At 42.4% G+C, this 18,688-nt stretch overlaps 1 protein-coding gene across 3 annotated transcripts in view; it reads left to right on the top strand.

The window, feature by feature from the left end:
- The window catches only part of TRAF3IP1 (TRAF3 interacting protein 1), a 243,132-nt gene that overhangs the window by 164,410 nt on the left and 60,034 nt on the right, over positions 1–18,688 (top strand). For all 3 annotated transcript variants that reach the window (XM_058185485.1, XM_058185495.1, XM_058185504.1), the window contains exon 13: positions 6,185–6,258. In XM_058185485.1, the coding sequence (XP_058041468.1) occupies positions 6,185–6,258 (74 nt within the window). The remainder of the gene's footprint in view (positions 1–6,184; positions 6,259–18,688) is intronic.

The raw sequence follows: 18,688 nt of genomic DNA, 5'->3' as shown, positions 1-18,688 counted from the left end.
TTCATTATTTTTGAAAGATCTTCCTTTTTTCCCTCTATTCTATTATAAGCTCTTAATCTATTTGATTTTTAGTATTTATTATTGCTGTCTTTTCAATATTTTATCTGCTTTTACCTTATTTTTATCTCTTTGTAATTTATTTTGCGTTGTCCCCTCCACCACTCCTTCTAATTTCTCAGCTGTCTCTGTCTTCATCTTTTCCCACCATTTGTTGAGAGCCTTCTACTTTCATATCTTTATCTTTAAATATTCCCATCAATTCTTTATCGCTATTTCTAACATTTCTTCATAAAACTTTTTTGTCTCATGCTGGGTCATTTTGTAATACGTTAATATACCTCTAATATCCCAGTATCCCAACATCTGAAAACTCCAGAAAAAAAATCAATTGTTAATAAGATTTGGTCAATCCCCAAGTTATTCCTCCAAGTCCCCTAAATTTCTAACCCTTAGATACTATAAATTTGTGCTTTTAGTCTTTATAATTTCTGATTTACACCTTCCCAATTGTCCAATTTTAAAATCTTATTTATCTTTTCTTCTTTTTCTTTTTTTCCCCATGATGTTGATAACCCAAATCTAATTTAGCCCACCAAGTTTCTTCAAATCTTTCAAATCCGCTTTTCGGTGTACAGTTCCAATAAAGTTTTAGTGTTTAATTTAATTTGACTTATGAATCTTCAAAAAGCTCAGTAAATATTTTCCAGCATCCAAATCGTCTACTAAGATAAAGTCAAGGTCAGGTAGCTTTCCAGATGTTTTTTACTTTCTTTCATCACTTTCCTTTGAATTTTACATGTTGCAGTAATCTTCTTTCTGCAGTAGATGGCTCCCCTGCTCCCAATTCCAGAGTTCAACAGTGTAAAAGTCAAAAACTGCTGATTGTCATCCAGTCAGGGGAGTTAGAGTTTAGAAAAGCAATTTTTCCCAATAGTCACCTTTCACAGTGTTGTTTGGCTTTTCCAGGCTTCTATGTTTTAAATCATATTTAGGTTTTTCTTTTACTTCTAAATCTTTAATCTTCCTTTTTAGTTTTTAGTCTTCAATCTTTCTCCATAAATCCACTTGCTGCTTTTTTAATGTTTGGAGATCATTTTTTGGAACTTTTAACTTAGGTTAAGGCTTTAAGGTAACAGTTGAAAATTTTCTCACCCAATTTCACTGCTCTGTCCACACACCACTCCAGCACAGATCTTAGTTTCCCAGTTGTCCCAGCATGTGACTGACCAAAAATGGCGGTTATCCCTGCTGCCGTTCAGGAGAGCTTTCTTCAGATCAATGAGGAAATTCTGGTTTCCTTGCGATCGACGAAGCACCTCTCTTCACCGTCCCTCTATGGCAGCTTAACCCCGTAGGGTCTCACAGCAAGCAGTTGCCAGTTGCATTTCATGGAGCCCAGCGGAGCTACGTTCTTGTCACAACGTCAACCAGAAGTGTTCAGGCTGCTGCTGCCTTTCATTGGGGCACCTGGAGCGAGATGGGGCTCCTCTGTTGTGACCTAGGCTCAAGTAGTTATTGCTAGACACAATCAGTTCTAAACAAACATATTTTATTAGAGCACTTCATTCTCAGCTTAGTCCAAATTAATTCCAAAACAAAGTCATTTAGAAAAAGTCCTTCGGCCTTATCACAAACCTTTGTCTTCTTTGGCACCCTGCCAAAGGCTTTTCTTGGCAAGAACCCCATGAAGTTCAGAAATGGGAGATGCCAACAAGAAACAATTGTAGCAATGTTGCTTTCCTATAAAGAGCTCAAGAGCCTTTGCTGCTCTTTTAAGCCTTATTGGAGGGGCCAATCTTTTCCTGGCCTTACTCCTGAATCATCCTTTTTGCTTTAGCTGCTCTTGCCTTCTGGCAGCTCTTCACATGCGTGCACTAGGAACAGGCTCCTCCTGTTCCTCTGCCTCTCTGCTGTCTGCCTCTGGAAGCTCTGAAGTCCATGCATCACTCCCTGATGGTCCTGGCCCCATCTCTGCCTGTGACACATAACCCTCGTCCGGGCCTTCCCCTGACTCCAGGACTGGCCCATTGTCCTCTCCAGTCTCCTTACTGTCCGATTTTGCTGCCAGCTCCTCAGACTGCTGTCCTCTTGCCATCTCAGGCTGCTGTCCTCTTGCCATCTTTTCTCGCCAGGCATCGCAAGGCTTCCTGCCCCCCCCCTTTATCAATGAAATTTGGGGGTGGCAGGTGGGGAGGGTGGGGTGGGGGAGAAAAGGTATTCCCAACTCCCAGGCTGACTGGCTTCTTCCCTCGCTTCCCCAAGCATTTCTTTACCCACCTGATTTCCAGCTCCATTGTGTTTCTCACCATCGTGTTCAAGGAAACAAACGTTTGTGGGACTAAAAAAATCTCAATCAATCCTCAATGAAAAAACTCACTCAATCAACTCCAACATCTCATGAAAAAAAAGATCTTCGCAAAGTTGGAATTGATTAATTGAACTTTTTATTTAGTCCAACAAACTTGTTTCCCTGCACACGACAGCAAGAAACACAATAGAGAAATGTGACAGAGCTGGAAATCAGGTAGGCAAAGAAATGCAGTTGCCCAGGCCCACCGAAGGGAAAGGCAGCATCTACCAGCACTTAAACGTGCTGGCATTCCAACTCTGGCCAGGAAGGGACAGCTAGCATGGGCGCTGCAGGTAAGACATGGTGAGAAATGCAATGGAGAAACGTGATGGAGCTGGAAAGATTAATAGTTGTTGAAGGTGTTTAAGAAGAGAGGCAGAACTTATTGTCCATTTGAAAGGTGAATTTCAAAATGGCGGCTTCTTCAATCCCGAACAGATTGCAGCCTTTTCCCTCTCAGCTTTTGGCATGCAGATAGCTTTGGAGTTCAACTCCAGAAGACATTTGCCGGCTTACAGCTCTATTGAAGAGTTCTGAGGGGAAATTCTTTGACACACCTTGACTGGGCGGGTCATAAAGATGCCAGTCCCTTCAGTTAGAAGGCAGAAGAGCTACACCACAGGGAGAAATCCTTCAGATCTCTCTCCCCAGACGTATGTTCATTTAGCCATGTTCCCAGGAAGTGGGTACATTTCTGTAGAGATGTAGTGATCTTTTACATATAATTCCACCTCCTCTTTTGTTAGCTCTGTTTCTTTTGAATAGTTTGTACCCTTCCATCAGTACATTCCAGTCATGTGTTTCATCCTTCCATGTTTCAATAATGGTAAATATATCATACCTGCCTTCATGTACTAGTACTTCAAGTTCACCCTGTTTGTTCCTTAAACTTTGAGCGTTAGTGGATAGGTATTTAAATCCTTCGTGGATCTTGGATATGTTTCTTGTATTTCCTACTTTATTACTTGCTTTTCCAGTCTCTCTACCTTATTTTTTTTTCTTTCTCTTTACTCACTACATCCTTATATGAAAGGTTATCTAGTGGTTTGTGCTTGGAATTAAGTTCTCAAGGTCATGAAGATTGGCCCCATTTCTCCTCAATTTAATTTAAAGTCCTTTTGATAAGATGAGCCAATCATTTTCTTAATATATTCTTTCCAGTACTTATGAGGTGCAATCCATCCCTTGCCAAGAACCTTTAATTTAGATACTGCAAACCATGATCTAGGACACCAAAGTTCTCTTGACAACACCAATTTTTAAGCCAGTGAATTGTTTCTTAAATCATTTGCTCCCTCATTGGATGTTGACCTTTTGTTGGAAGTATAAATGAAAAACCACTTGCATTCCTAATTCTTTAACCTTCTTCCCTAGCTGTTTGTAATCTCTTATTATTGTATTCAGATTCATTGTTGTATCATCAGTCCCCACAAGAGAAGCTGTATAAGAACTCTATTCAGATGAACACAAACACACTGCAGCAATCCTGAACAGTACAAAAAAGAAACAGATCATCAGCATCTTCCAACAAAACAGATATCCATGCAACTTCATCAAAAAGTGCTTGAGCACTCAATCAAAGAAAGCACAATCAACATAAGCTGTATAAAAAATAACATTGCTATACATCAGAAATATTTCAGAAACTACCAACAGATTATTACAATTACATGGAATCAGCATAACACACAAACCAACTAAATCCCTCCAAAACATCCTAAGTAAACCAAAAGACCCAGCAACCCCAGAAAAAAAAGACATTTACCTGAAATATACAATATAAAGATTGCAACAACCACTTTGTAGGACAAACAAGCAAAAGACTAGCTGAACATATCCATGAATATTGACTAGCAATCAGAAGACACGATGAAAATTCTTTAATTTGGACAGACTTAACCATAGTTTCTTCAGCCAACCTAGCAGTTTGAAAGCACGTAAAAATGCAAGTAGAAAAATAGGGACCACCTTTGGTGGGAAGGTAACAGCGTTCTGTGCACCTTTGGTGTTTAGTCATGCCGGCCACATGACCATGAAGATGTCTTTGGACAGCACTGGCTCTTCGGCTTTGAAATAGAGATGAGCACTGCCCCGTAAGTCAGGAATATGTGCAAGGGGAATATATGTGCAAGGGGGATCTGTACCTTTACCTTTTAACCATAGTTTCAAATGGGAAATTGTGACCATCCTAGACCAAGCGAACTTCAAAAACACTAGAGAATTCCTGGAACCTGGCACTCTTGACAAATTGGCCATCATAAACATGATAATTAACTAGTCAAAGGGGAACAAAAAAGTCCAAAATATGTCTCCACCAGCAGTTAACATCCAAATAAACATAGATTAATACCAAGAGTAACTTCAGACTAACAATTGAGAAGTAAACAATGCCCCAGTCAAGGAACTGCCAAACAAACTAACAGTAAACAGCCCAACCAAAGAACCTGCAAGGTCACCTCCACCAACACTGTCTACCAACAGGACAAGTGTGAAACCTGAAGCTGACCTGGCTGTGGCCATTTTCTTTTCTTTGGGACTTTTGTTTCTGTTGCCATTTCTTTTCACATGGCTTCAGGTTGACACCGCCTGGAATTGAAGGAGAGGTAGAGTTAGATGGGGTTTTGTAGACAAAACAAAATAACTCTCTTATGAGTCAGACATTCCAACAGCTGGCTGGCCAGAGGAGAGGAGTCACCAAGCAAACAGCCAGCATCCAGATTAGACAATGTGATTTATTGTTTTGAGAAAACAGGAAACTTTTACTTTTAATGTGGTGGGAACCTTCAGAGTTTGTTTTCCACCAGTTTGTGCCAAGATGATATCTCCTAATAAAACTGTTCTTTGAGGAACCAACTTACCTCAGAGTCCTGTTTGCAAAGAATGTATTACTTGGAACCCTAACAGCAAGCTACTAGAATATAAATTGAGAGCAAACCTCACTCCCTTGAAGCACTGATGACTTTACCTAGTTTGGGTAATGAAAAATCTGCAAGAAAACAACCAAGCTCAAAGTGCCAAGGATCTTTCATACAAATACTTTCTTTATGAAAGAAATACAGATTTTGATAGGCATACTGCTTTTCATTGAAATAAAATATCAGATTAAAAACTAAACAAAATAAATTTAGGGATCAAATCTAAATAAAATTCAAAAAAATAATTAGACCTTGAAGTCTGTCTACTGTTTGTAAATCCTTTTGGGGAAATGTAAGGGAAACAGATATTCAGTGTTTGCATTCACAATGATGTGTACAGAGGAAGAATTATTAATATAACTAGTAAATGATGAGTAGTTTTGAATATTTACCCTTTTTATAAGATTTTATAAAACTCTCTTTTACATTAATTTTTTAATCAAAGTATTTTTCCACACTTTAAATGCCTCTTGGAAACTGTATTTTAATGTATCAGTATTATCAGATTACAAACATAATTATTAACATGGGAATTGAATAAAATTTTATATTGCACCAATATAATTTCTATACAACATGTATAAAATTTTATATATTTAATATCAATAGCAGGAATAATTGAATGAGTGGTGGAAATCAACCAATAGTATCCTCAAAAACTTGACAAAAGAATTGACCGTAAATTGCCATCTGACCATCACAGCCCAGAAAAGATAAAAATTTCTGTTGTGTCATTGCAGAGGAATAGTATACCATCTATAAATTATTTTCATTATACTTCTACAGGATGTAATGAAATAATTTTAGGACAAAATATCTTATTTCAGTGAAAGAAAATTAAATTAAAGGTCCAATTTCCTTTTTTCTTTTTATAGTATACCTTTGTAGTTATTATATTAATGGTACTCATTTTCAATAGGTAGCCTTGTCCAAAGAATATTGGAAACAAAGAAGGATTATGAATTGTCACAGTTGCAAAAATCTGCTGAAAAGGTAACTTGCAAATAAACTTCAAAGAATTGATTATGGCAAATTTGTACCTCTTACTCTTCATTGGTATCTCCAATCTAATCATCTCTTAACTGATTTTAATATTAAAGCAGTGGTTATCATAGAGATAAAAACAAAGAAAGTATTGTTTCAACAGCATTTATTTTAATACTTTGGTGTATGCTACCCAAAGTCCCTGTCCAAGAGAACTAGGTGGTTCAAAAATGTGATAAACAAATGGAAGGAAGGAAGGAAGGAAGGTTTAATGGTTTAATAGTTTAATGGTTTAAATGTTGTCTGTAATTCTTCTCTAAAAAGAAAATCCGTTGACTTCACCTGGCTAGAGTTTGAGGTCCTTTTGAATCTTGTGGAGTTGAATTAAGCTGAATCAAAGATGGAGGTTAGCAGGAGGTTATAGGCACTCTGACTGACAATATGTTTTTTCAGTATTTGATTGGTCAATTGTAAATGCCTTATAGTTTTTGTAAATAATTTTAATATCCATGGCACATTTGTGGCAAGATTTTCAAAAATATAGGCGTTGGTAATTTTTCTCTTTCCCTACCTTCCAGTCATGATTGATACTGATTAAAGGGACTCAATCAATAGCAGTAGTTTACAGAGTCAGCATATTGCCCCCAACAATCTGGGTCCTCATTTTACCAATCTCAGAAGGATGGAAAGCTGAGTCAACCTTAAGCCAGTGAGAATCGAACTGCTGGCAGCCAGCAGTCAACAGAATTAGCCTGCAGTACTGCATTCTAACTACTGTGCCACCATTGCTCAATTAAATTTAATATCTATAACTTCTTCATATTAGTTTTCTTATTTTGTATCATTTTCATATTCTCTGGCTCCTCCTCAAAAGAGAGTTACTGTTCAGAACTTTTCACAATCTTCTATATGTTTTTTTTAATTGAAAAAGTTTTACAAAGAACAAATTTTTAAACCATTGTTCCCCCCCCCACTTCCCCCTTCCCTCCTCCCTCCCCCCCCCCAGCCCCCCCCCCCGAGACTTCCCAGAACAAAATGCGGGGTATAACATTTATCAATCATAAGCTAAAATACCACCAAAATCTTAACTCGTATCCACTCTCTTCCAACACCCCCTTAACTCCCCTTTCCCATTTAAACATATACATTAATATATGCCATTCATAACGCTATTCATAAACTATTTGATACTTTTTATTCTGATACTTGTTTTGAACATAATCAATCCACCTTTTCCACTCCAATACATATTTTTCTTGTGAATGTTCTTTCAAATACGCAGAAATTTTTGCCATTTCTGCTAAGTTTGATACTTTAAGTGTCCATTCTTCTTTCAGTATTGTGCAAACAAAAGTCTCGCTGCTGTCAATCTTCTATATGTTGATCAGCTGAACATTTGAGAACTCTTTATTTTGTTTTTTATTTTTTTTTATATAGAAAAGTATGGGAAGCAAATCAGGGTAATTATTCAGCAAATGATGCAATAGAACTGTTTGACTCCCCTATGCAGAGTGTTATTGCTCCTCTAATAGGAAGAATTATACAGTTTGTCTTCCTTGGCCCCAGGGAAGCTGAAGCTTCTAGAAATGAGAATGAAGATATCTAGAAATCAAAGTAAACGGGGAAATGTTGAGTTCTTCATATCACCTATGCTTTCTATTATTAATTCAAGGGGCTGCTCTTGAAGACAATAGAAGCTTCCACTGGACCACAATGCAGGGTGTGAGCAGTGATGGGCATGCCTCAGTATGCCCATTTAATATCTCTGCTTTATGAGCTGCACTGGCTCTAGCTTGCTTCTTAATGTGATTCAAGATCTGGTTATCACCTATAAAGTCCTGTATGGCATAGGGCATGGTTAGCTGAGGGACAACTTATCTCCCATATTATCTGCCTGGTGAATTCAATCTGGCAGGGTTAGCATGGTCCAAGTTTGTTCAAGTATGCAGTTTCCGTAGGACTTCTTGATTTACAGCAGGTATTCATGAAATGAAATGACATAAGAGTTTTTAGAGCACCAGTGGAGGAAGGGCCTCTGGTGGCTCAACAGGCTAATGCAATCTGTTATTAACACAGCTGCTTGCAATTACTGCAAGTTCAAGTCCCACCAGGCCCAAGGTTGACTCAGCCTTCCATCTTTTATAAGGTAGGTAAAATGAGGACCCAGATTGTTGGGGGCAATAAAAGTTGACTTTATATATAGTATACAAATGGATGATGTTAGATTCGGGCAATAAAGAGGCAGGAGACCAGTGAGTGACAACAGCTCTTTAGTTTATAGTGAACCCAGCAACGGCCGTCTGGAAAAACCCCTCTTTATATACAGTTTTGGCTGAGGCTTCAACCAATCAACAACGTGCTTGTTCCCGCCCAAGTTTCCCTCCAAAACTTTTAAAGATACATTACAGATGAGACTATTGCGTAACACAATGTAAGCCGCCCTGAGTCTTCGGAGAAGGGTGGGATATAAATTCAAATAAAAAAAAGATGAAGAATGAAGCAAATAAAACACAAGTACAAGTCTTTATTAAGACATATTTTGTTGTGATAAGAGTGGCGAACCATACATAAGTCTCCATTCTTATTGCATTCCCAGATGGCTGTCCAGTAGTTCTATTTTGGATGACCAGTACCCCCTCCTGGGTAAGGGGTGTAGAATTAGTCCTTCCAGAATCACAGCGAAGATTATTCTAGGCATCTATTGGATCAAGTCACCTGACTTTGGAATTGGGTTCTAGATGAGAAGATCTAGCTTCTCATCCAGAGTCCAAAACCTATAATCTGGGTCCATTTAAATGATGGTATGTTGTATCCAAGTGATGGTATATGCCGTCTTACAGGAGGGGATAGTTCCACGGGCCTTGAAAGAGGCAGTAAATCACTCCTACCCAGAAGGCCATAGACAGTTTTAGATAACTTTCATCTGGTCTCCAATCTTACCTAAACACTGTTTAGGGAAGGTTGTTGAGAGTAGTGAGCTCCCAGCTACAGAGGCCCTTGGATGAAATGGATTACCGTACTTTTCAGAGTATAAGACACACTTCCCCCCCAAAAGTGGTTCTGTCTTGCAGTAAAATAAGATGTTAACATCAAATCAAAACTTTTTGTTTTTTCATAATAATATAAACTTTTGTTAGTTGCGAAGTCGTGTCCGACCCATCGCGACCCCATGGACAACATTCCTCCAGGCCTTCCTGTCCTCTACCATCCTCTGGAGTCCATTTAAACTCATGCCTACTGCTTCAGTGACTCCATCCAGCCACCTCGTTCTCTGTTGTCCCGTTCTTCTTTTGCCCTCAATCTTTCCCAGCATTAGGCTCTTCTCCAGTGAGTCCTTCCTTCTCATTAGGTGGCCAAAGTATTTCAGTTTCATCTTCAGGATCTGGCCTTCTAAAGAGCAGTCAGGGTTGATCTCCTCTAGAACTGACTTGTTTGTTCGCCTTGCAGTCTAAGGGACTCGCAGGAGTCTTCTCCAGCACCAGAGTTCAAAGGCCTCAATTCTTGGCGCTCAGCCTTTCTTATGGTTACAGCCATACATTGCAACTGGGAAAACCTTAGCTTTGACTATACGCACTTTTGTTGGCAGGGTGATGTCTCTGCTTTTTAGTACGCTGTCTAGATTTGCCATAGCTTTCCTCCCCAGGAGCAAGCATCTTTTTATTTATTTATTTATTTATTTACATTTATATCCCGCCCTTCTCCGAAGACTCAGGGTGGCTTACATTGTGTAAGGCAATAGTCTCATCCTATTTGTATATTTATATACCAAGTCAATTTATTGCCCCCCCAACAATCTGGGTCCTCATTTTACCTACCTTATAAAGGATGGAAGGCTGAGTCAACCTTGGGCCTGGTGGGACTCGAGCCTGCAGTAATTGCAGGCAGCTGTGTTTAATAACAGGCTATCTTACAGCCTGAGCCACACCACGGCCCTTTTAATTTCTTGGCTGCAGTCCCCATCTGCAGTGATCTTGGAGCCCAGGAAAATAAAATCTGTCACTACCTCCATTTCTTCACCATCTATCTGCCAGGGATTGAAAGGGATGGATGCCATGATTTTAGTTTTCTTAATGTTGAGTTTCAAGCCAACTTTTGCACTCTCCTCCTTCACCCGCATCAAGAGACTCTTTAGTTCCTCTTCGCTTTCTGCCATTAGAGTGGTATCATCTGCATATCTGAGGTTGTTGATATTTCTTCCGGCAATCTTAATTCCAATTTTTGATTCATCTAGCCCCGCCTTTCTCATGATGTGTTCTGCATATAAGTTAAATAGGCAGGGTGATAGTATACAGCCTTGCCGGACTCCTTTCCCAATTTTGAACCAATCAGTGGTTCCGTGTCCAGTTCTCACTGTGGCTTCTTGACCCGCATACAGGTTTCTCAAGAGATAAATAAGATGGTCTGGTCCTCCCATCTCTTTAAGAACTTGCCACAATTAGTTGTGATCCACACAATCAAAGGCTTTAGCATAGTCAATGAAGCAGAAGTAGATGTTTTTCTGGAACTCTCTAGCTTTCTCCATGATCCAGCGTATGTTGGCAATTTGATCTCTAGTTCTTCTGCCTCTACGAAATCCTGCCTGTACTTCTGGTAGTTCTCGATCCACATTTTGCTGGAGCCTAGCTTGTAGGATTTTAAGCAGTGGTGGGATTCTGCCGGTTCTAGGCGGTTTGGCTGAACCATTTGTTAAATTGCCAGTTTGCCCCGCCCCTTGCCCCTCCCCTCCCCACCATTACTTACCAGTGTCGGGTAAGTGGGCAGCGGATCCATGCACCTCCCTGCCCACCCGACACCGGTAAGTAATGGTGGGGAGGGGAGGGGAGGGGAGGGGCAAGGGGCGGGGCGAACCGGCAATTTAACAAACGGTTCGGCTTGGGAGCACACCTGATCCAAGCCCCCCGCGGCCACCGACAGAAGCCTGCCTGCATCCAAGCATTTCTAGCCAGTGATTAAAGCACCTTGTGGCCCTTCCTTTGCTCCTCCTTCTCCTCTTCTGCACCGATCGCGAGCAGAATTCCCGGGCTCACGTGATCCTTACTCGACTGAGGGGGGTGGGGTAGGTAGGGGGGCGTCTTTCCGCGCGCCATGGTAGCCCCGACCTCCCTCCCTTCCTCCCTGTCACGTGGTTTTTTGCAGCGTTACCAGTTTCCGGAAACACGTCACGGGGTGTTCCTCTGTTCTTGTCCTGTTAGATCTATCAGCGGCTTTCGATACCATCAACCATGGTATCTTGCTGCGACGGTTGGAGGGCTTGGGAGTGGGGGGGCACCATTTTTCGGTGGTTCTCCTCCTACCTCTCCGATCATTCGCAGACGGTGTTGACAGGGGGCGCAGAGGTCGACCTCTAGGCTACTCACGTGTGGGATGCCTCAGGGGTCGATTCTCTCACCCCTCCTGTTTAATATCTACATGAAGCCGCTGGGAGAGATCATCTGTGGTTTTGGGGTGATTTGTCTGATGATACTCAGCTGTACATTTCCACCCCGAACCACCCCAACGAAGCTGTTGATGTGATGACCCGGTGCCTTGAGGCCGTTCGGGGTCTGGATGGGGATGAACAGACTCCGACTCAACCCATCCAAGACGGAGTGGCTGTGGATACCAGTGTCCCGGCACAGTCAGCTAATTCCATCCCTGACTGTGGAGGGCGAATCGTTGGCCCCCAGGGAATCGGTGCACAACTTAGGCGTTCTCCTGGATGTACGGCTGTCTCTAGAAGAACATTTGACAGCCGTCGCCAGGGGAGCTTTTTATCAGGTTCGCCTGATCCGCCAGTTGCGCCCCTTCCTTGACCGGGACTCTCTGTGCAGAGTCACTCATGCCCTCGTGACCTCCCGCCTGGATTACTGCAATGCTCTCTACATGGGGCTCCCCTTGAAGAGCACCAGGAGGCTCCAGCTGGTGCAGAATGCGGCTGCGCGGGGGATAGAGGGAGCGTCACGTAGCTCCCACATAACACCTCTCCTGCACAGACTGCATTTGTTGCCGGTGGTCTTCCGGGTGAGATTCAAGGTCCTGGTTATCACCTTTAAAGCGCTCCATGGCATGGGACCGGGGTACTTACGGGACCGCCTACTGCCGCCAACAGCCTCCCATCGTCCGGTGCGCTCTCACAGGGAGGGCCTCCTTGGGGTGCCATCGGCCAAACAGTGTCGGCTGGCGGCCCCCAGGAGACGAGCATTCTCTGTGGGGGCTCCGACCCTCTGGAATGAATTGCTTGTGGGGCTATGTCTTCTCCCCGATCTTCGGACCTTTAAATGAGAGCTCAAAACTTTCTTGTTTCATCAAGCAGGGCTGGCCTAATGATTTTAATTGAGGTTTTTAGTGGGGTTTTAAATTTTTTAGACTTTTATACTTCTATTTTTAATTATTGCTTATTGAATCAGTTTTTTAACTATTGTATTTTAACTGTTCTGGTATTTGTATTTTATTTGTATTGTACACCGGCCTGAATCCTCCGAGAAGGGTGGTATAAAAGTTTAAATAATAAATAAATAAATAAATAAATAAATAAATAAATAAATAAATAAATAAAGGGGGGCAGAAAATGATGAAGGAGAGAAAGAGAGATGAAGGATAGAAGGGGGAGAAAGATGAAGAAGAGAAAAGGGAGAAAGATGGAGAGAAAGGGAAGGAGGGAGAAAGAGATTAAGGAGAGAAAGATGGAGAGAAAGAGATGAAGGATAGAAGGGGGAGAAAGATGAAGAGAAAAGGGAGAAAGATGGAGAGAAAGGGAAGGAGGGAGAAAGAGAGATTAAGGAGAGAAAGATTGAGAGAAAGGGGGGAGAAAGTTGAAGGAGAGAAAGAGGGAGGGAGAAAGAGATTAAGGAGAGAAAGAGAGAAAGGGGGAGAAAGAGATGGAGAGAAAGAGGGAGGGAGAATGGATTTGTTCTGGTAATTGGTTTAACAAGCATGGCACTGAAAAAGTGACTTATGACTGTTTTTCACACTTACAAACATTGCAGCAAACTGTCATTAGGGCAAAGAAGCTATGTTACATGACCACCTGGCCACGCCCACCTGGTCACATGAAGCACCGCAGTTGTGACATGAGTGACATGGTTATTAAAAATGCTGCAACAGGCATAAATGATGACCGGTCATAAATGTGAGGACTGGTCAAAAGTGTGAGAACCTGTCAGAAATCACTTTTTTCAGTCCTCTGGGTAGTCCCTAGGACTACCGAGAGGGCTGAAAAACGTGATTTCTGATAGGTTCTGACACCTTTGAACAGACCTCGCATTTATGACCATCTTCACACTTATGCCTGTTGCAGCATTCTTAACCGTGTCACTCATTTCACAACTGCTTCTCTTCACTACGGTTACAAGATAGGGTGCAAAACGTAAAATGTGAGGACAGTCGTAAGTGCAAGGACTGGTCAAAAGTGCAAGGACAGGTCAAAAATAACTTTTTCAGCCCTCTGAGTAGTCCCTTGCACATAGGGACTACCCAGAGGGCTGAAAGAAGTGATTTCTGACAGGTTCCCACACTTTTGACCAGTCCTCACACTTATGACCGGTCATCATTTATGCCTGTTTGCAGCATTTTGTGCATAGGGACTACTCAGAGGGCTGAAAAAGTTATTTTTGACCTGTCCTCACACTTTTTTTTTTTTTTTTGGCAACGAAATTTCATTTTAATAACATCTGCTGATCAGTGTACATTCTTTTTTTTTTTTTTTATGAATAATTGCTGTAACTTTATTAAATATAAAGTATACATAGCACCCCTCACCACAGCGGAAAGGAGTGTGATCAAGTGACTTGTTTTTGGGTTTTTTTGTTTTTTTTTTTATTACTTTTTTTACAACAAACAAACAAAAAAAAATACATTATTACACCCTTGTGCTATACATAAAAGGAAGATTTGGGTCTTCGGATATATCCTCATGATTGCCAAAATCCACGTTCTCGAGGTACAGGTACTGAAGCGTCCAATGTTCCAAGCGCAAAGTCCACAAATGGTTTCCAAGTCTTCCAGAAAATATCTTCTTTATACACACCACTTCTAATTTTAATATCACATGTCATTTTATCATTTAAAGCTAATTTCCACATTTCAGAATTCCATTCTTCTATTCTAAAAATCACATCTAGTTTCCAATATCTAGCTATTATAATTCTACCTATTATAATCATAATTCTAATCAATTCTTTTTCATATTTTGTTAATTCTATTTCCTTAATTTATTTATTTATTTATTTATTATTTAAATTTATATACCGCCCTATCTCCCAAAGGACTCAGGGCGGTTCACAGGCATATAAAACATCAATATACAAAATTAAAATAATCTTTAAAAAACTTATTCCAATGCCCTATTATTAAAAATAGAAATATAAATATTAAAATCAATTTAAAACCCCTGTAAATTTAAAATCTAAGCCAGTCCTGCACAGATGAATAAATGTGTCTTGAGCTCGCGACCGAAGGTTCGAAGGTCCGGAAGTTGACGGAGTCCTGGGGGGAGCTCGTTCCAGAGGGCGGGAGCCCCCACAGAGAAGGCCTTCCTGGGCGTTGCCAGGCGACACTGCCTAGCTGACGGCACCCTGAGGAGTCCCTCTCTGTGAGGCGCAGGTCGGTGAGAGGTATCTGGTCGCAGTAGGCGGTCCCGTAGATAACCCGGCCCTATGCCATGGGCGCTTTAAAGGTGGTCACCAAAACCTTGAAGCGCACCGGAAGGCCACAGGTAGCCAGTGCAGCCTCGCAGGATGGGTGTTATCACGGGAGCCACGAGGGCTCCATCTATCACCAGCGCAGCCGCATTCTGGACTAACTGTAGCCTCCGGATGCCCTTCAAGGAAGCCCCATGTGAGGCGTTGCAGTAATCCAGGCGAGGCGTCACGAGGCGTGGTGACCGTGCATAGGGCCTCCCGGTCCAGAAAGGGGCGCAACTGGCGCACCAGGCGAACCTGGTAGAACGCTCTCCTGGAGACGGCCGTCAAATGATCTTCTAGAGACAGCCGTTCATCCAGGAGGACGCCTAAGTTGCGCACCCTCTCCATCGGGGCCAGTGACTCGCCCCCAACAGTCAGCCGAGGACTCAGCTGACTGTACCGGGATGCCGGCATCCACAGCCACTCTGTCTTGGAGGGATTGAGCTTGAGCCTGTTTCTCCCCATCCAGACCCGTACGGCCTCCAGACACCGAGACAGCACTTCGATAGCTTCGTTGGGGTGGTCCGGTGTAGAAAAGTACAGCTGGGTGTCATCCGCATACAGCTGGTACTTCACACCGAAACCACTGATGATCTCACCCAGCGGCTTCATGTAGATGTTAAACAGAAGGGCGAGAATCGACCCTGCGGCACCCCACAAGTGAGGCGCCTCGGGCCGACCTCTGCCCCTGCCAACACCGACTGCAACCGGTCGGAGAGATAGGAGGAGAACCACCGATAAACGGTGCCTCCCACTCCCAATCCCTCCAACCGGCGCAGCAGGATACCATGGTCGATGGTATCGAAAGCCGCTGAGAGGTCTAATAGGACCAGGGCAGAGGAACAACCCCTATTCCTGGCCTTCCAGAGATCATCCTGCGACCAAAGCCGTCTCCGTGCTGTAACCGGGTCGGAAACCGGACTGGAGCAGGTCTAGATAGACAGTTTCATCCAGGTGCAAGAAACTGATATGCCACCATACTCTCTACAACCTTCGCCGCAGCGAAGGTTGGAGACAGACGATAATTACCTAAAACAGCCGGGTCCAGGGAAGGCTTCTTGAGGAGGGGCCTCACCACCGCCTCTTTCAAGGCGGCCGGAAAGACACCCTCCACCAAAGAAGCGCTCGTAATCGCCTGGAGCCAGCACCAACCAGGAGGGGCACGGGTCCAGTAAACATGTGGTGGCATTCAGCCTCCCCAACAACCTGTCCATGTCCTCGGGAGCGACAGGGTCAAACTCATCCCATACAATGTCACCAAGACCACCCTCAGCCGTCTCACCCGTATCACCGCAATCTTGGTCCAAACCATCCCGAAGCTGAACGATTTTATCGTATAGATAACCGTTAAACTCCTCAGCGTCCTGCAGCGGGTCATCCCGCTCCCCTGATGTAGGAGGCGGGTCACCCAGGCTGGGGCGGCTGGGCGGTTATCTGCCGATGCAATGAGGGAGGCGTGATGCGCCTCGCTTCCCGCATTGCCACTAAGTAAGCCCTAGTATAGGACTTCACTAGTGTCCGATCAGCTTCTGAACGGCTAGACCTCCAGGAACTCTCTAGGCGTCTTCTCCGGCGCTTCATCCCTCTCAGCTCCTCGGAGAACCAAGGAGCTGGTTGGGACCTGCACCGAGTCAGAGGCCGCAAAGGCACGACCCGGTCTAAGGCCCCCGCCGCAGCCCGTTCCCAGGCCGCAACAAGTTCCTCCGCCGAGCCGTGAGCCAGACCCTCAGGAAATGGCCCAAGCTCCGTCCGGAACCCCTCCGGGTCCATCAGGCGCCTGGGACGGAACCAACGTGTCGGCTCCATCTCCCTGCGGTGGTGAATGGCGGTCAGAAAGTCCAGACGAAGAAGAGAGTGATCTGACCATGACAAAGGTTCAGTGACTATTTCCTTTAAATCCAGATCTCTCAACCACTGACCAGAGACAAAAATCAGGTCCAGAGTGCCTCCCCCAATGTGAGTAGGGCCATCAACTACTTGGGTCAGGTCCAAGGCCGTCATGGAAGCCATGAACTCCCGAGCTACCGTCGATGACGAGCCGGATGATGGCAAGTTAAAGTCCCCCACGACTAAAAGTCTGGGGGTCTCAACTGCCACCCCAGCAAGCACCTCCAGGAGCTCGGGCAGGGCAGCTGTCACGTAGCAAGGAGCCAGGTACGCGACCAGCAAGCCCATCTGACATCTATGATCCCATCTCACAAAGAGGGATTCGCACCCGGCAATCTGAGGTACAGTGGTCTCCCTCGGCTCTAGACTCTCTCTAATCACAACCGCCACCCCACCACCCCTACCCTGGCCCCTCGGCTGATGAAATGCTCGGAAACCCGGTGGGCACATCTGAACAAGGGGCACGCCCCCTTCTGGGCCCAACCAGGTCTCCGTAACGCCCATAATTACCAACAATAATATAGTTTCCACTCTCAATGTTATTACTTTCCCCATCATTTCAAATATCATTTTCTCCAATTGTTGCCAAAACTTTTTAACCTTATCACAATTATACCACATATGTTCATAAGTCCCCAATTCCATCTCACATCTCCAACATTTTTTACTAATTTTTTTATCCATTTGTGACAATCTTACTGGAGTCAAATACCATTTCCAAACAACTTTATAATTGTGCTCTTTAATCCTTATAGATAAAGTTCTCATAATTCTACTCTTCCAATTCACATTCCAATCTGACTCTGGTATTTCAATATTAAGATCTTTTTCCCAATTTGTCCTCATCACTCTTTGTAATTTTTCATCAGAATTTATAATCTTATAAACCCTACTAACGAGTCCCTTTAGCCCAATTTCATCTTTCATAATCCGAGATACTAAATATTCAAATTCAGTTTCACATCTATTTATCGAATAATTTTCCTTTAGTTTTTTGTCCATTTTCTATCTGTATTTTTTCAAACCAACTTAACCCTAATTTTTCAATAATTTCTTTATTCCTCCTTTCATTTCCCATAACTTTTATCCAATCTCTAATAATTTCTATATTTTCCTCTTTAATCACTTCATTACGTTTTATATTATTTTTAATCGGCCAAATTCCAGTTGTCTCCCCCAAAAAGATTATATCCGAATTAAAATTTTAACAAATTTGTTCCACATTTTTACTTAATCCTTTAACCAATAACTTCTACTTACACATTTTAAATTTGCTTTATCTAAAAACCACCTTGATCCAAATTTCTCTATATCCCTTAACTCTAAGTCTCTCCAATAGTTATCTTCATCTTTAAGTATTTTTACCACTATCCGGATACCATACGCACAGTAATAATTAAATAATTTGGGGATTCCTAATCCACCTTCCTTTTGATTTTGATACCACATTTTCTTCACTAATCTAGGTCTTTTGCCACCGTTGCAAAATTTATCCAGTTTTTTCTGATATCCTTCAATATCTTTCTCTGTAAAATGTAGTGGTAGCATCTCGAATAAAAAGTTGAACTTGGTCAGCAACATCATCTTACACATTGCAATTCTACCAAACCAAGACAACTTTAAAATTTTATATTTATCTATCTTCTTCTCAATTTCGTTAATCACCACATCATAATTAAGTTTTTTCAATTCTTTAACCTTAAGTGAAAGCACTATACCCAAATATTTCAATGTGTTTTTAATCCTTATCCCAAATTGCTCTTGCATATTCTCAGACTCATTACCATTACTATCCATCAATAATTCTGACTTTGACCAATTTACTTTCAATCCTGTCATTTCCTCAAATTCTATCAAATGCTTATATATCTTTTTCAGATCTTTCTCTACAT

Source organism: Ahaetulla prasina, chromosome 1, assembly GCF_028640845.1.
Source record: "Ahaetulla prasina isolate Xishuangbanna chromosome 1, ASM2864084v1, whole genome shotgun sequence".
Lineage (NCBI taxonomy): Eukaryota > Metazoa > Chordata > Lepidosauria > Squamata > Colubridae > Ahaetulla > Ahaetulla prasina.
This window is presented reverse-complemented; position numbering and strand designations above follow the sequence as displayed.